General features: G+C 50.4%; 1 protein-coding gene across 2 annotated transcripts in view; it reads right to left on the reverse strand.

Annotated features, from left to right (window-relative positions):
* Window positions 1–18,183, reverse strand: part of ZZEF1 (zinc finger ZZ-type and EF-hand domain containing 1) — a 1,404,152-nt gene that overhangs the window by 150,624 nt on the left and 1,235,345 nt on the right. For both annotated transcript variants that reach the window (XM_069226690.1, XM_069226689.1), the window contains exon 51: window positions 10,597–10,695. In XM_069226690.1, the coding sequence (XP_069082791.1) occupies window positions 10,597–10,695 (99 nt within the window). The remainder of the gene's footprint in view (window positions 1–10,596; window positions 10,696–18,183) is intronic.

Genomic DNA, 18,183 nt, shown 5'->3' on the forward strand with positions numbered 1-18,183 from the left:
ACTTTTGCCACTATCTTACCTCTAAGGGGAACCCTTGGACTCTGTGCACACTATTTCTTACTTTGAAATAGTATATACAGAGCCAACTTCCTACAATATACATATACACTCATTGAAAAAAAACTAAAGTTACAGGGATGTTATGGTTAGGTTCTGAATTTACTCGTACAAAAGCATAGAAATGCAGCAGTTATGGTTAGAGTTCTTTTAAGTAACTAAAATTTGCACCCTTAGGTAACTATAACTCTCGCCTTTGCCATGCACAGTTGTCTCATCAATAATTTTTATTGCAAATCGTTACCGAAGGTAAGGAACTTGTTCATCTGATAGAGACTTCTACTTGCAGATTTCTTACCTTAAAATAGATATCAAAGCAATACCATCATCAGTGGTGGGCTGCAAACCAAGACCAAACTAAAATGTCCTGCAGGAATAACAACCACAACCTACTTCTGGCGCAGAGACCCTCTCTATGGCTCCCTTGGGCAACAAAGCCCGGACTTCCTCGTGGAGAAGTGCCAGAAGATCCTCTGGTAAGCAGCTGTAAGATGGAGGCATGGCCGGAGGGGCAGTCTCAAAGGGGAGGGAATAGCCCCTTCGGACTATTTGCAAAACCCACCTGTCCATCCTGATGGATTCCCAGTGGGGTAGGTGATGGCGGATCCTGCCCCCAACTGGACCGAGGTGGTGGGATGGACAAGGAGGTTTTGGAGTCTGCAGCAGGGGTGGGGGTGGACTTGGCAGACCCCTGGATTCCTGACCCACGAGACCCGTGGGATTCTGCATCTCTGGCTGCGCAGTGGCTGAGGAGCATGAGCGGCTTAGTGGCTAACAGGAAAAGGATGTGACAGGAAGCCCTTCTGTGACCACAAAAGGGGCAAAACGTGGCCTGGTGTTTGGCTAGGGGCCGCAGCGAGGCCAAGGGACGGAGCCATAGCTCAGGACACCTTGAACCTCTCGAGCGAGGAGTCCTCTTTGTCTCCGAAGAGACGGGTGACATCGAAGAGAATATTCATGAAAGTCTATTGGACATCCTTTTGAGAAATCAGAAGTCGTCAACCAGGCGTGGCACCTCAAGACCACAGTCGATGCAACCGATCTGCCCAGTGAGTGGGTTGTTTCCTGCCCACAACGAATCGTGAATTTAACCACATCACTCCCATCAGCAACAGCTTGGGAGATGATAGACCGGGCCTCTGACGGGACCAGCGACAACACCTGCGCAATCGTATCCCACAATGAATGGGTGTAGCGGCCCAAAAGGTACAGGAAGCTGGCCTGGTGTGTGGTGAGTACCTGTGGTATTATCTCCTTATACCAGGTCCAGGTATTCCCTATTAGTGAGGTGTAGTCAGTGTCTAGAAGCCAGGCTCTCTAGAGGTAACTGTGGATGAGCAGCCAAGGCTTATCTAGGAGACATGCAAAGCTCAGGCAATACCACTTATAGTCACACTGCACTTACACACCTGAAAGAACCACAGTGGTACAGAAATAAAGGGTACTTTATTTTAGTGACACAAATACTAAAATACTATATAGGAAATACTCTAGGTGAGTAAACACACTAATATATAAACCTTAGTTGTCAGGAATGAGCATAGAAAGCATTAGAAAACAGTGCAATAGCAAAAGACAACAGGGACCTAGTGGCAGCCCAAACCGTATACTTAAAAAAATGGAATGCGAATGAGGGACCCCCACCATGTAAGTGGAATCTGTAGATGGGAGCGGGAGGAACTAGGAACCCCAAAAGCTAAGTACCAGAGTGACCCCCCCCAGCGACCAGGAAAGAAGAGGTAAGTCCCTGTTTTTTCACAATCCCACAGAGAAACTTTGGAAAAGGACTGTGCAGGACCCAAGCAAGACTGGAAGAAACCGAAGATGGATCCAGACAGAAGAGGACCTTCAAATGTAGGGGACCAAGTCCAGTTCCAGTTGGAGTGTCCGGTTGGGGCAGGAGCCACCACCCACCCTTCTGGAGTTGCAGGACCAGGGCGATGGAGAGTATTAGGAGTCGGCTATGCAGCACAGGAGCAGAGGAAGAGTTCCAGAGGTGATGCAGTCAGTGTCCCACATCGGAAGACGAGTTGCAGTCTGTCAGTGGTGTGAAAAAGCCACCAACAAACCTTGGCAAAGGCAAGAGTTGCTGAAGAAGATTTGCAGAGCAGCTGGGGACCAGGAAGGTCCGAGGGGACTCAACTCAGTCCCAGGTGTCCCTCAGTAGTCAGGAGAGCAAGAAGTCGTAGATGCAGCCCCAACAGGCAACTCGCAGGCAGCAGGCACAGGAGTCCCAGTGAGGCACACTCAGCACACCTGAAGTCCCACGTCACTGGAGCAGCATGCAGAAGACCACATGTTGCAGGGAAGAGTGCTGGAGGCCGGCATTACATGGAGCCTGAAGATCCCTCGGAAGAAGAGCCAACAAGCCTTGGTAGTTGCAAGAGTCGCGGTGCACAGGGGTACCGTCCTGAAAGGAAAGGCAAAGACTCACTACCTCCAAAGTCAGAAAGCTGGTAGAGAGGACCAAGAGGACCACTCAGGGCCACCACCTGTGTTGCAGGATACACGCAGAGTTGCAGGAGAGAGGATCCACGCAGCCGGTCGTCGTTGCAGTTAGTGCCTGCAGATGAAGGGGAGTGACTCCTTTACTCCAAGGGAGATTCCTTCTTGCTTCTTGGTGAAGACTGAAGACTTTCCACCCTCAGAAGATGCACAGCTGGCAAAATGTTGTAGTTGCTGGAAGGAGCCGGAGAAACAATGTTGCAGGGCGAAGACATCTCTAGCGATGCGATTGTAGGTTCCTGTGAAGTCCATGTGAGGTTCCAGTGACCAGAAGTCGAAGTAAACATTGCAGAGAAGTCCTGCTGGAATCTTGCATGTCAAATCTGAAAACCCACACAAGAGAGACCATAAATAGCCCTGGAAGGGGGATTGGTCACCTATCCAGGAGACCACCTATCAGGAGGGGCTCTGACGTCACCTGCCTGACCTGGCCACTCAGATTCTCCCAGAGGCCTCTGCCCACCTTTGATTCAAGATGGCAGAATCAAGGGGCCAGCTGAAGGAGCTCTGGGCACCATCCCTGGGGTAGTGATGGACAGGGGAGTGGTCACTCCCCTTTCCATTATCCAGATTCGGGACAGAGCAGAGACTGGAGGTCCCTGAACCAGTGGAGACTGATTTATACGAGGAGGGCACAAAATGTGCCCTTCAAAGCATACCAGTGTCTTGGGAAGGTTACCCCTCACAAGCCATGTAACACCTATTTCCAAAGAGAGAGGGTGTTGCCTCCCTCTCACAAAGGAAATTCTTTGTTCTGCCTTCATGGCTTGAGCTGTTCAAGCAGCAGCAGGGCAGGAACCTGCCTGAGGGGTGGAAGCAGCATGGGCTGCCCTGAAAACCCCACAAAGCTGGTAGGAGCAATGCTGATGTGCCTCTAAGGAGCTCCCAGAGTGCATGGAATCATACAACCAATACTGGCAACAGCATGGCGCTGTGATTCCGACATGTTTGATACCAAACATGCCCAGGTTCGGAGTTACCATTATGTAGTTGGACATAGGTAGTGACCTAAGTCCAGTACTAGCGTAAAATGGCATCCCCGCACTCACGAAGTCCAGGAAAATGGAGCTGGAGTTTGTGGGGGCACCTCTGTTCATGCAGGGGTGCCCTCACACACAGGTACCTGCACCCTGCCCTCTGAGCTAGGAAGGACTACCATGGGGTGACTTATAGTGACATGGTGTAGTGACCTGAAGTGAAACTCTCAGGGTGCCATGCCCACAAACCACTGCCTGTGGCATAGGTAAGTCACCCCTCAAGCAGGCCTTACAGCCCGAAGGCAGGGTGCACTATACCACAGGTGAGGGCATAGCTGCATGGGCAATATGCCCCTACAGAGTCTAAGTCCATTCTTAGACATTGTAAGTGCAGTGTAACCATAATGAGCATATGGTCTGGGAGTTTGTCATTACGATCTCCACAGATCCATAATGGCTTCACTGAATACTGGGAAGTTTGGTATCACACTTCTCAGCACAATAAACCCACACTGATGCCAGTGTGAGGTTTATTGAAAAATGCACACAGCCAAACTGCTATTGTAGGACTGACTAGTCCTTGCCAGCCTGCCACTTTCAGACAAGTTTCTGACCACATGGAGTGAGTGCCTTTGTGCACTCTGTGGCCAGAAACAAAGCCTGTCCTGGGTGGAGGTGCTTCACACCTCCCATCTGCAGAAAATGTAACACCTGGTGGTGAGCCTCAAAGGCTCAAGCCCCGGGTTACAGTGCCCCAGGGCACTCCAGCTAGTGGAGATTCCCGCTCCGGGACAAAGCCCTACTTTTGGCGGCAAGCCCGGCTGGAAAATTAGGGTAAACAGGGAGGAGTAACCACCCCAGCCAGGACCACCCCTAAAGTGTCCAGAGCTTAGGTAACCCCCCTTCCCTGCAGAATCTTCCATCTTGGTTTGGGGGACAGAGACCAATAGGGATAGGAATGTGCCCCCCTCCCCAAACGAGTGGGCAGATGGAGGGTGTAGCCACCCTCAGGGACAGCAGCCATTGGCTACTGCCCTCTGGCCCCTAAAATGCCCCTAAATCTAGGATTTAAGGGCCTCCCTGAACCGAGCTCTCCAGATTCCTGGCAACCTACAAGAAGAAGGACTGCTAAGCTGAAACTCTTAACAGAGTAGAAGGAAGACGACAACTGCTTTGGCCCCAGCCCTACCGGACTGTCTCCTGCTTCAAAGAACCTGTAAAAAGACCAGCAACGTATCCAGCGACGTGTCCAGTGGGCTCAGCGACCTCTGCCAACTCCAGAATACTGCCCTGCACCCAAAAGGACCAAGAACGTCAGAGGACAGCGGCTCTGTCTAAAGAAACCTGCAACCAAGGACTCCCACCTCACTCTGGATGTGTGAGCCTTGACCCCTGTGCACCAGATGCCCACGGCCCGTGTCCAGGTGGTCCAACCATCAAGAGATGGTCCTCAGGCGATTGCGAGCAAGTGCCCACCCTGGGTTGATCATTCGACCCCTCCACGACGACGCCTGCAGAGGGAATCCCGAGGACCCCCCTGACCGCGAAGCTTTGGACGAAGATATTCAACACCTAAGAACACACTCCACCCGCAGCCCCCAGGCCTTGGAGAAACTGACCCCTGGTGCCTCAATGTTCAGCAGGCGGCCCTCCTCCCAGTCCCACCAGTGGTGTGCCCGAGACACCCACCTGGACCTCACATGCAGCCTCTGAGTCACCCCGGGGTCTCATCATACACCAGCATTGGAAACCTGACATCCTGTTTGTACCCTGCACACAGCCGGCCCTGTGCCACTGAGGATGTGTCTTTGGTGCCTACTTGTGGCCCCTCCAGTGCTCTTCTAATCCCCCCTGGTCTGCCATCTGAGCCGCGGGTACTTACCTGCAGGCAGGCCTGATTCCAAGTACCCCCTGTCCTGTTTGACCTCTGCCCCCGGCCGGCCCGTGTTACTGGTGGTGGGTGTTTGGGGTTAACTTGAACCCTAATCTGTGGCCTACCTAAAACCCAGAGACTTAAACTGTAAGTGTTGTACTTACCTGTAAATTGACCTAACATTTCTATCTTCAGGAACTGTTCTGAAAATTGTACTAAGTGTCCACTTTTAAAACAGGTTATTGCCAATAATTCAAAAACTGTACTACCTATTTCAAACAAAGTACTGTTGATACATGTGTGAAATACGAATCTTAAGGTACTTACCTGCAACTTGAATCTTGTGATTCTAAAAATAAAGAAAATATATTTTTGCTATGTAAAAATCATTTGTCTGGAGTTAAGTCATTGAGTGTGTGCTTCTTCTATTTTCTGTGTGTACAACAAATGCTTTGCACTACCCTCTGATAAGCCTAACTGCTCGACCACACTACCACAAAAGGGAGCATTAGTATTATCCACTTTAGCCTCTGGTAAGCCTCTGGGGAATCCTTGGACTCTGTGCACACTATATCTCACCTTGATATAGTATATACAGAGCCAGGTTTCTACACACACTCAGTCAAGTTAGCATCAATATCAGGCAAAAGGTTTTGGAGGGGGGTAGCGGGGGGGGGTAACAATGCCAAACTGGCACTTTTCTACACCCAGTACAAGTCAGGGTTGTCAAGCTGGTATTCTAAAGGGTCCAGCGCAGCGAACCCACTAATCCTTCCCCATAATAAAATGGGTCAGAATCCAACCTGGGGTGAAAAGGCCCCACTGAAGTCGGAAGCGGTGTCGATCAATGTCGTTTCGGCTCATTGGGGATGAGGATTGGGTCAACGGTGATTGTGGGCCCAACCGATGTCGGGAGCGTCGACTACTTAGCTAGTGCCGGGAAAGGTCGTGTTGGCACGACTGGTGTCGCAACGGATCTGGATGGGCCCTCGGAGGCTAAGGCTGACGCAACCGGCGCGGAACCCAAAGGGCCCAAACACGAGCCCCCAGGCCGCAAAGGCGCTGCAGGGGGTTTGGTGTGCCCAAAGATGAGGCGCATGGCCTCACAAAATTCTTTTAGCTGGGCAGGGATGGCTCCCACTCCAGGAAACTCTGGGAGGCGCTGAGCGGACCCAGAAGTAGGCTCTGCAGATGAAGGCCTCAAGCATCCTCCCACGTCACATCGGCAGAGTAACGGGGTGAAGTTGAAGAACGTTTGGCTTTCTTCTACTTCTTCGTGTGACTCGAATGTCCCAAAGATTTGGAATGGGATGAGGAGGAGTTGTGATGACTCTTCAAGCGGTTTCAAGACCCTCCTCTCAAACGAGGCTGGGAGCGATGCATAATCAAGCTCCGGGAAGCCATGAGCTGTAGGGACCGCTCCGTCAAAGGTTTTGGGTTCATGGTCTGGCACTAGGAGCACGACTTTGGGTAGAGCTCACCCTCCAGACACCACAAACACACCAGGTGCGGGTCTTTCACATCATGCGGTGACAGGAATTGCTCTGTTTGAAGCCTGTCTTCCGAGACAGCCCTTGAGGCACCAAAGAAGTCAAAAAGAAGACAAAAAGGTTGAATTTAGTCAAACCAATAAGCAGGATAGCTCTCTCCGGGTCTGTGTGTGGCGCGGAAAGAAAAGAACTGACGCTAGCGCGCCAGGGTGGAACCTATGTACGACTGCGATGTCATCAATGGACGCGGAGTCTACCAACACCACCTGACGGCGCGGAAAGGTACTGCTCGAAGAAAAATCTCTGGATCCAGTCTGACGGCTGAGAGAAATTCTACGGTAAAGAATCTGTAACTAGAAGTCTCTATCAGATTATGTAATTAATGATATAATATGTGGAGTAATTAACTTTGCATGGCGAAAGCATGAGTTATAGTTACCTCAGGGTGTGAGTTTTAGTTACCTGAAAGAACTCTAACTATAACTGTTGAATTTCTATGGTTTTGTACAAGTAAATTCAAAACCTAACTATAACGTCTGTAGGAAGCTGGCCTGGTGTGTGGTGAGGACCTATGGTGTTATCACGTTATACCAGGTCCAGGTATCCCCTATTAGTGAAGTATAGGCAGTGTCTAGGAAGCCAAGGCTCTCTAGAGGTAGCTGTGGATGAGCAGCCAAGACTTATCTAGGAGACATGCAAAGCTTATGCAATACCACTACAGTCACACAGCACTATCACATATGAAAGAACCACTCAGTGTTACAAAAATAAGGTAACATAAATACTAGAATACTAATAGGCAGCCCCCCAACTGGAGGTAAGTAAACACACTAATTATATACACAATAACAATCAGTAAAGAGCACAAAAAGCAATAGGCATTGGCAAAAGCAATAAAAAATAGTGGAATGTGAGAAACAGTCCCCCACCCAAGGATGTGGTATCGATAGAGGGGAGCTGGAAGAACTAGGAACCCCAAGAGGTGAGTACCAGAGTAATCTCCGGCGACCAGGAGAGCAGAGGTAAGTACCTGGTTTCCCCCAAAACCAACAGGAGGACTTAGGAAAAGGATTGTGCAAGTCCTAGACAAGCCTGGAAGAACCCAACGGTGGACAGTGGCAGAGGAGGACCTGCAAAGGAAGGGGACCAAGTCCAGTTCGTGATGGAATATCCAGCTGTGGCAGGAGCCACCACTCACCCTTCTGTGGATAAAGGACCAGGTCGACGGTGAATGAAGGGCAGCTATGCAGCAGAGGAGCAGAAGAGGGGTCCCTGAAGTGATGCAGATGGTGTCCCACATCAGCTGTCGGCTTGCAGTGGGTCAGTGGTGCTGAAGAACCAGCAACAAGCCTTGGCATATGCAAGACAGGAAGAAGACGGGTTGCAAGCTGAAAAGGACCAGCAAGACCCATGGGACTCAAACTAAGGAGGGGAGTCCAGGGTGACCCTCAGAAGTCAGTAGAGTCACACGAAGAGGAGGCAGCCCCAACAGGCAACCCACTAGCAGCAGGCACAGCAAGACCAGTGAGGCCCACTCAGCACACCCGAAGGAAGTACCACGTCGCTGGAGCAGCAGGCAGGATACTGTGCTTGGGAGGAAGAAGTCCTGGGGGCCGGGGCTACACGAAGCCTGAAGATCCCTTGGAGCAGGAGCAAACAAGCCTTGGTAGCTGCAAGAGTCACGGTGCACAGGAGTACTCTCCTGCAAGGAAAGGCAAGGGGTTACCGTCTCCCAAGCTGATCAACTAGCAGAGAGGACCAAGATGACCACTCCAGACCACCACTTGTGATGCAAGATCCACGCAGCTCCTGAGGAGAGAAGTTCCAAGCAGCGGGTAATCGTTGCAGTTGGTGCCCGCAGAGGAAGAGGGTTGACTCCTTCACTCCAAGGGTGATTCCTTCTTACTTCATGGTGCAGGCTGGAATCTCATCAACCTCAGAGGATGCACAGCTGGAGAAATATTGCAGTTACTGGAAGGAGTCGGAGAAACAATGTTGCAAAGCGGAGTCATCGCTGAAGTTGCAGATTGTTGGTTCCTGAAGCGTCCAGTTGCAGTTCCGGAGCCCAGAAGATGAAATGCAGAGGAGTCCTGCTGGAATCTTGCACGTCGAATCTGAGGACCCACCCAAGAGGAAGACCCTAAATAGCCCAGGAAGGGGGCTTGGGCACCTGCAAGGTGACCACCTATCAGGAGCTGGTGGAGCTGGCTCTAACTTCACCTGTTTGACCTGGCCACTGAGATGCTCCCAGGGGCCTCTGCCCACCTTGGATTCAAGATGGCAGAATCAAATGGCCATCTCGAGGAGCTCTGGGCATCTTGGTGGTGATGGACAGGGGAGTGGTCACTTCCCTTTCCTTTGTACAGTTTCGCGCCAGATCAGGGACCAAGGGTCCCCAGGCTGGTGTACACCAGTTTATGCAAGGAGGGCACCAAATGTGCCCTTCAAAGCAAACGGGTGGCTCAGGAAGGCTACCACTCCCAAGCCTTTTAACACCTATTGCCACGGGAGAGGGTGTTACCTCCATCTCCCACAGGAAATCTTTTGTTCTGCTGTCCTCTGCCTGAGCTGGTCAAGCAGCAAGAGGGCAGAAACCTGTCTGAGAGGTGGCAGTAGAGCGGGCTGCCCGGAAAACCCCAGAAGACTGGTAGGAGTAATGCTGGAGGTCCTCTAAGGAGCCCACAGAGTGCATAGAATCATACAGTCAATACTGGCAACAGTATTGGGGTATGATTCCGACATGTTTGATCCCAAACATGCCCAGGTTCGGAGTTACCATTGTGTAGCAGGACCACAGGTAGTGACCTGTGACCTGTAAACGGGTAAAATGTTTTCCCCGCACTTATGATATCCAGTGTAATTGAGTTTACAGGGGCACCTCTGCAAATGCAGGGGTGCCCTCACAAACAGGGACCTGCACCCTGTCCTCTGTGACCTGGTGCAGTGACATGTGGTGAAAGGGTTCATGCTTCTTTTCATGCTGGCTGCCCCAATGCCCTGGGAACCGAAGTACCATATACTATGGACTTTTAAGGGGGCACCAGTATGCCAATTGTGGAGTGTACCAACTCCTTGATGACTACATTTAGAGGGAGAGAGCACAATCACTGGAGTCCTGTTAGCAGGATCTCAGTGAAAACAGTCTAAGCATACTGATAGCAGGCAAAAAGTGGGGGTAACAATGCCAAAAAGAGGGTACTTCCCAACATTTAACTCTTTCCTAAATGGAAGCAGAGTTGAGATAGTCATGATGGATACAGGTATTTTATTCCAGATCCTGAGAGCACAGATTGTAAAGTCCTGCTGCCTTGTGAATGTATTAATGCAATAATAACAGCCCAACACATTTTCCTTGAAAAAAACTATGCACTAAAGTACTTTTCAGATTTTTTTTAAAGAAACAAATGAAAATAGGATGCACTGTTCTGTGTAACACGTAATGTTTACACGTGTTATGTACGCAGTGAGGGTTCCATGCACCTTTCTAATGTAGAAACACATAGCATTCTTGGTTGTTAGAATTGAAGTCAAGGTAGAACTGAGAAGCTATACGAAACTACTATTCAGGTGCTTCATTTTCTTAAGTCTATATTAGGCTCACACTTTTGAATTCGAAATTCAGATTTCTTCCAATGATCCAATTAGAGACTGAAATAACAGACACATTTTAAAGGCATATTTTAAAGGTACATGCCTGTCTGAAACCTTCCTCGATGACCGGCAGTCACAGTAAACTTGTATCCCCATTCAGTGTTGCTGATATCGGAAGTAAAGCGATAATACAAGGTGTCACCTGTATTGATTACATGACAAAACACATATCAAAATGAATTATAGAATGACAAATATTTCATAATTAAAACATTTTATATTTTCAGAATAAAAGGAACTGGATAAAGTACAAAAATACAACTCTCACATGAATATTGCACTGCAGCTGTCACATTTGCATAATGTTCACACCATGCGCTGCGAACTTCAAATTCCAAATGTATGTATGGAAAAGAAAACATACGCTGATGTTTCTGTGACAAATGCATTCCTTTTCTTTTTGACTAGCTCATTAGAATGGGGAGACACAAAATGAAAAGAAAATAAGTTACTTACTTGTAACTGCAGCTCTCCACTATTGGTATCTTTCATAGATTCATATGCTTAAAATATTCCCCGTCATCGAAGCGGGAGTCCCACAGTACCACAGAAAGCAGTTGTGAAAAACCTACATAGAAGTCAATGTTAAAAGACATTCACTTAATAGCTAAGTGACATCATTTAAAAAGAACCCAAAGTTCAGCTAATCAGGCAACAGCACCCTTTAGGACCCTCACCACAGAGGATCCCGTCCCACAGATTTTCCAGCACATGTGGGCAGGGGAGCCTTTATGGGGAGGAGGGTGGGTTGCGTGTGAATCTATGAAAGATACCAATGCTGAAAACTACAGTTCCAGGTAACTTATTTTCTTCTCTAGTATTGCATCTTTCATAGATTCACATGCTTGACTGAGAACAGTCAGCAGTTATCATTTGCAAAGAAGAACATATATCCTAGCAGACGGTGGGAAAGATAAATATGAATGGTTCACCTTGGCACAATACTGCTTGTCCCACAGCCACACTGCTCTTGTCAACAGAATCCAAGCAGTAATGCTGCGAAAAGTGTGCCTGCTAGACCATGTTGCTGTTCTACATATTTGCTGAATAGGAACACCCTCAAAGAGAGCTGTGGTAATAGAAACAGCTCTGGTAGAATGAGCCTTAACCATCTGTGTTAATGGTTTTCCTGCTTGTCTGTGTCAAAACTGGATAGCTGCTGCAATCCATCTTACTATACTGTGTTTTGAAATTGGGAACCCTCTTCATAGATTCACATAAGCCACAAACAACTGACTTGTTTTGCAGATTTGTCTATCTCGGTGCAAGTAGAATGTAATACACTTTTAACATCCAACATATGTAGTGATTTTTCTGCCATAGTTTGGAGATTGGGGAAGAATGCTCTTATTAACATGGGTTCATTAAGGTGAAAGTTCGACTGAACCCTTTCTTATAAAAGTAGGATTGGTTCTCAATACCATGCAGTCTTGCTTGAATTTGAATGAATGGTTTCTTAATGGTAAATGTTTGGATGTCACTAACCCTTCGTGCTGACTTTAATGCCAAAGGCAATGCTGTTTTCTATGTGAGATACATCAGTCTACCTTGTGGAAGGGCTCAAACAGCGGTTTCATCAATTATCCAAGTACTATATTGAGATGCCAAGCAGGGGGAGGTCTCTTTACAGGAGGAAACCCCTAAAATGTCATTTGAGAAACTGTTTGACCAGCCTGCTCGACCATAGGGAAGGTGACTAACACAATCTTCAAAATCGTGATACTGCTGCCAAGTGCACTTTAATGGATGAGTGAGCTATACCAGATTTTGCCAAGTGAAGAAGATATGGGAGGATTTGTTCTGATGAGGATGAGATGGGATGGACCTCCGTTTTCTGACAACAGGAACAGAAATGTTTCCACTCAAGTCTGTGTGTTTTATTGGCAGTGTCAGCCATGGCCTTTGTCAGTATCTCTCTATAATTCTCCGGAATATTCAACATTGCGAATTTGTTGAATTGAGGAGCCAGGTCGACAAGTGTAGTGATGTCTGATCCGGATGACGTACCTGGCTGTTAGCAATGTTGGTGTGGGCTTTAGCTGAATGTGGGCCTGTTCTGAAGGGAGCAGGAGTTCTGTGAACCAGAACCATCTGGAAGCGATCAGGATCACTCAGCAGGGTTCTCTCCTGAGTTTCCTGAAGATCCTCTGGATTAATGAGATAGGAGGAAAAGCGTGTGCAAACAATTTTGATCATCTGATTGAAAACCCATTCCCCCACGACCCCTCTTGGTAATGCCAGCTTGTGCATTATTGGCATTTTCAGTTGCCCTTGGTCACAAAGAGATACAGGTTTGGTTTGCCCCAGAGCTCGAAGATGTCCTCCAGAATCTGTTGATCGAGTTTTAACTCGTGGCAACTGACAGTTGTTCTGCTTAACTAGAATATGTCTCTACCAGATATTTCGTTACCGAAGGTAAGTAACTTGTACATCTGATAGAGACTTTTAGTTGCAGATTCCTTACCTTAGAATAGATACCCAAGAAATGCCATCCTCGGTGGTGGGCTGCGAACTAATATCATACTAGAAAGTCCTGCAGGACCGAACAACCAAAGTAGCTGTCCCGACGAACCTGACTATCCAGGCACTAATGCTTAGCAAACGTGTGCAGAGACGCCCACGTAGCTGCCTGACAGATATCCAGGACAGGAACTCCGTGTGCTAACGCAGTGGATGCAGCAGTGGCCCTGGTAGAATGAGATTACAAGCTGTCAGGAGGTTGCTTTTTTGCCAAAGCGTAGCACATTTTGATGCACAGAAGCACCCATCGAGAGATGGTATGCTTCTGCACCACCTTCCCTTTCTTCGCACCCACATAGCCAACAAAGAGTTGATCGTCCACCCGGACGTCTTTAGTACGATTGAGATAGAACGCCAACGCTCTTTTTGGGTCCAGACGGTGGAGTCTCTCGTCCTCATGGGAAGGATGTGGGGGTGGGTAGAATGTAGGCAAAGAGATGGACTGGCCTACATGAAATGGTGTAACCACCTTAGGAAAAAGGAAGCCCTAGTGCGTAACACCACTTTGTCGAGGTGCACAGACAAGTATGGAGGCTTTGAAGAAAGGGCCTGAAGCTCACTCACCCTGCGAGCAGAGGTGATGGCAATGAGAAAGACAGTTTTGAATTTGAGGAGCCGTAAGGGACAATTATGCTCAAAGGGGGTACACATCAAGTAAGTAAGTACAAGATTAAGATCCCAACTGAGGCATGATGAAGGGAGTGGGAGGAAATAAGTAGGTGAGCCCCTTCAAGAACCTACTCACAAGAGGAGATTTAAAGAGAAAGGGGTGATCAGGAAGCCTAGGAAAGGCGGAAATGGCAGACAGATACCCCTTAAGGGTGCCCAATGCAGAGCCTGCTGGGGTAAAGAAAGAATGAATTGAAGAACCTCGGAAAGAGGGGCAGATAGGGGGTCAACAGATTTGTTGGTGCACCATGCCACAAATTTATTCCAATGACAGGCGTATACAGTTTTAGTCGATGGACGCCTGGCTGCCAAGATAACACTGCAGACTTCGGGTGGAAAGGCAAATGCCATCAACTGTTGCCGCCCAATCTCCACACATGAAGGCGGAGGTTGGACAGGTTCGGTGGAGGACCGTCCCCTGCTGCTGCGACAGAAGATCCGCCCGAAGAGGCAGTCTGAGTGAAGGATCGATGGACATGCTCAATAGCTCTGGATACCACACTCTTTGAGCCAAGACCAGAGCCACCAAGATAACTTGGGCCCGGTCGTACTTGATTTTCTTGAAAACTCTGGGCAGAAGAGGGATAGGCGGGAAGGCGTAAAGGAGGCCGGAATCCACTCGAGACGAAAAGCGTCTCCGAGCGAGTGCTGCCTTGGAAACTCCAACGCGCAAAATAGCTGACATTGCGCGTTCTCTGCGGAGGTGAACAGATCTAACCAAGGCTCTCCCCACTGCTGAAAGAGATCTTGCGCCACCTCCGGATGGAGACGCCATTCGTGATCGACAGTGCGTCGGCGGCTGAGTTCATCTGCTCTGGCGTTGAGAGCCTGCCAGATGTTGAACCATCAGGGTAATGCCCTGATGTTCCAGCCATGTCCAGAGGCGTAGGGCCTCCTGACAAAGGGTCCAGGACCCTACCCGCCTTGTTTGATGGAGTACCACATGGCGGTAGTGTTGTCCGTGAACACCTGCACTACTTTCCCCTTGAGAGAGGGAAGGAATGCTTTCAACGCAAGTCTGATCGCTCTGAGCTCCAGCAAATTTAGTCCCGACTCCGCCGGAGACCAGAGACCTCTGATCTACGCCTCTCCCATGTGACCGCCCCAACCCAGAAGTGACGCATCTGTCACTAGAGAGAGATCTGGGTGGTTAAAGGAGAGGGTCTGCCAGTGACCCAATTGGGATTCGAAAGCCACCACTGCAGGTCTTTCGCAGTACCCTCCGAGATCTGGACCATGTTGGAGAGATTGCCCTGATGCTGCGCCCACTGGAACTTCAAGTCCCACTGCAGAGCCTGCATATGCCACCTGGCATGTGTTACTAGCAGGATGCAGGAGGCCAAGAGGTCCAGCAGCCTCAGAGTCTGTCTCACCGAAACCCAAGACCAAGGCTGAAATCAGAATCATAGCCTGAATGTCTTGGAATTGCTTTTGGGGAGGATAAGCCCGAAACAGCACTGTGTCCAGAACTGCTCCGATGAAAGGGACCGTCTGAAAGGGAGTCAGGTCTGACTTTGGCACGTTGATCGTGAACCCCAGCTGGTGCAGGAGGTCCGCTGTAGTCTGGAGTTGGGAGACCACTGTCAGGGGCGAAGGCGCCTTCAACAGCCAGTCGTCTAGGTAGGGGAAGACTGAGACCCCTAACCTGCGCAGATGAGCTGCAGCCACTGCCATCACTTTCGTGAACACCCGAGGGGCACTGCTAAGGTCGAAGGGGAGCACGGTAAATTGAAAGTGCTCATGACCTACCAAGAATCGTAGGTAATGTCTGTGGGCAGGCAGGATGGGGATGTGGAAATAAGCATCCTACAAGTCCAACGCTACCATCCAGTCTCCTGGGTCCAATGCAGACAGAACCTGAGCCAGGGTGAGAATTTTGAACCTCTCCTTCTTGAGGAAGTAGTTCAGGTCCCGAAGATCTAGGATAGGGCGCAAGCCTTTGTCCTTCTTTGGTATCAGAAAGTAGTGGGAATAACAACCACAACCTACTTCTGGCACAGGGACCCTTTCTATAGCTCCCTTGGCCAAGAGAGCTGCGACTTCCTGGCAGAGAAGCACCAAATGATCCTCCGAAAGGTGATGGAAGGAAGGTGGCATGTGTGGTGGTGCAGATCCGAAAGGGAGGGAGTAGCCCTTCCGAATTATTTGCAAAACCCACCCGTCCGTGGTTATATGTTCCCAGTGGAGCAGGTGATGGCGGATTCTGCCACCAACTGGGCGGGAGTGAGGGGACGGACTAGGAAGGTTTGGAGGCTGCTGCGGGGGCAGAGGTGGACTGGACAGACATCTGGATCCCTGTCACACGGCCACGTGGGATTCCGCGCCCCCGGCCACGCATAGGCTGTACAGCGTGCATGGCCCGGTGGCTGGGTTGAAGACGCGACAGGGCGCCCCTTCCGTGGCCACAAAAGGGACGAAAAGCAGACTGTGGGGGGCGTGTGGCAGAAGAAAGGCCAAGGGACCGAGCCGTAGCCCGGGAATCCTTGAACCTCTCCAAGGCCGAGTCAGCTTTGTCTCCGAAGCGAAGGGTGCCATCAAAGGGCATGTCCAGGAGTGACTGCTGGACATCCCCGAGAAGCCCGAAGTACGTAACCAGGCATGGTGCCGTAAGGCCACTGTCGTAGCAACCGATCTGCCCAGAGAGTCGGTCGTATCCAGCCCACAACGTATCGTGAACTTTGCAGCATCTCTTCCATCTTTGACTGCTTGGGAGACGATAGCACGGGCCTCCTCCGGTATCTGCGGCAGGACTTGCACAACCGTATCCCACAGTGAGTGCGAATAACAGGCCAAAAGGCATGTAGTGTTCACGGACCGCAGCGTGAGGCTGGAGGAAGAAAACAACTTCTTACCAAATTGTTCCAGCCTTTTGGATTCCCTATCCGGGGGTGCGGAAGGGAAAAGAAGAGGACGCCTGGATGACAAGACTCTCAGGCATAGGATGTCGGGACAGGAACTTTGGGTCGTTCGGCGCAGGCTGATGGCGGCAAGCGATAGTCCTGTTCACAGGAGCCCCTGTGTTGGGTTTGGACCATGTACCCAAAAGGACATCAGTGAGGGCCTCATTAAATGGGAGAAGGGGTTCAGACGTAGAAGCCCCAGGCTGAAGCACCTCCGTCAGGAGATTAGACCTGACTTCGACAGTAGGTAGCTCAAGGCCAAGAACCTCAGCTGCCCTACTAACCACCATACTATAGGTAGCTCCCTCCGCCGTAGCCACGGTAGGAGGAGACAGCATGCCAGCGTCAGGAGAAGTATCCAGACCACTGGCTTCGCCCAAGTCCTGTGCCCAGTCCATAGTAGGGTCTGCCTGGTAATTCATAAGGGTCCGGGGGCCCCTCCAATTCCTCCCCGTATTCATACCCATAGGAAAATGGGTCAGAATCTGACCTCGGGCGAATAGGGCCCACCGAAGCAGATGGCGGCGTCGGCCAATGCCGCTCCGACTCCGAGTCGTCAGGAATGAGAATCGGGTCGACGTCGATAGTGGCCACTACCGACGTCAGGAGCGTCGATAAACGACCCGGCGCCCGGGGAAGGTCTCGATTGTGCGACCGGCGTCGGTGTGGATCCGCACACGGATCCGGAGGCGGCCTCGGTGGCCGGGGCCGAAGCCGCTGGCGCGGAACCCCAAGGCCCCTCAGCCGAAGGCTCCATATCAGGTTCGGCACGCCCAAAGATGAGGCGCATGGCCTCGTAGAATTCTGAGTTGGGCGGGGGTCGCTCCGGCTCTTGGAAACTCGGGGAAGCGCGGAGTCGACCCAGACGTAGGCTCTGAGGACAGAGGTCTAGTCCGTGGACGCTCGTCCGAGCGACGGGGTGAAGTCAGAGAGCGATGGGACTTCTTCGACTTCTTCATCTTCTTACCTTGACCCGAAGACTTCGAAGAAGATGAGTGGTGATGGCTCGGCGACCGATCTCGAGACCTTCCTCTCAAGCGAAATCAGGATCTACGCTGAGTCGAGTGCCGGGCCGCCATCAGCTTTAGGGACCGCTCCCGCAAAGCCTTCAGATGCACTGCCTGACACTCGGAGCACGACTTCGGGTCATGGTTGCGCTCAAGGCACCACAGGCAAACACGATGAGGGTTTGTCACCGACATCATGCAGTGGCAGTCCTCGCACGGCTTGAACCCGGTCTTTGGGGACATCCTTGACGCACCAAGTGTTGCACCAAAAAAGTTAGACAAAACGGTCAAATTCGGCCAAAAAATAGCCGAGGGTAGCTCTCTCTCTCAGATCAGCGCGTGGCGCGGAAAGAAAAGAACTGATGTCACTGCGCGAGGGTGGCGTCTATGTACTACTCCCGACATCATCACGGCGACCACGACGCCTGCGGAGCCGACCAACGCCACCTACTGACACGCAAGGGTATTGCTAGAAGAAAATCTCCAGATCCAGTCTGACGCCTGGGGGAAAATTCTAAGGTAAGGAATCTGCAA

Source organism: Pleurodeles waltl, chromosome 3_2 (genome assembly GCF_031143425.1).
Source record: "Pleurodeles waltl isolate 20211129_DDA chromosome 3_2, aPleWal1.hap1.20221129, whole genome shotgun sequence".
NCBI classification, from domain to species: Eukaryota; Metazoa; Chordata; class Amphibia; order Caudata; family Salamandridae; genus Pleurodeles; species Pleurodeles waltl.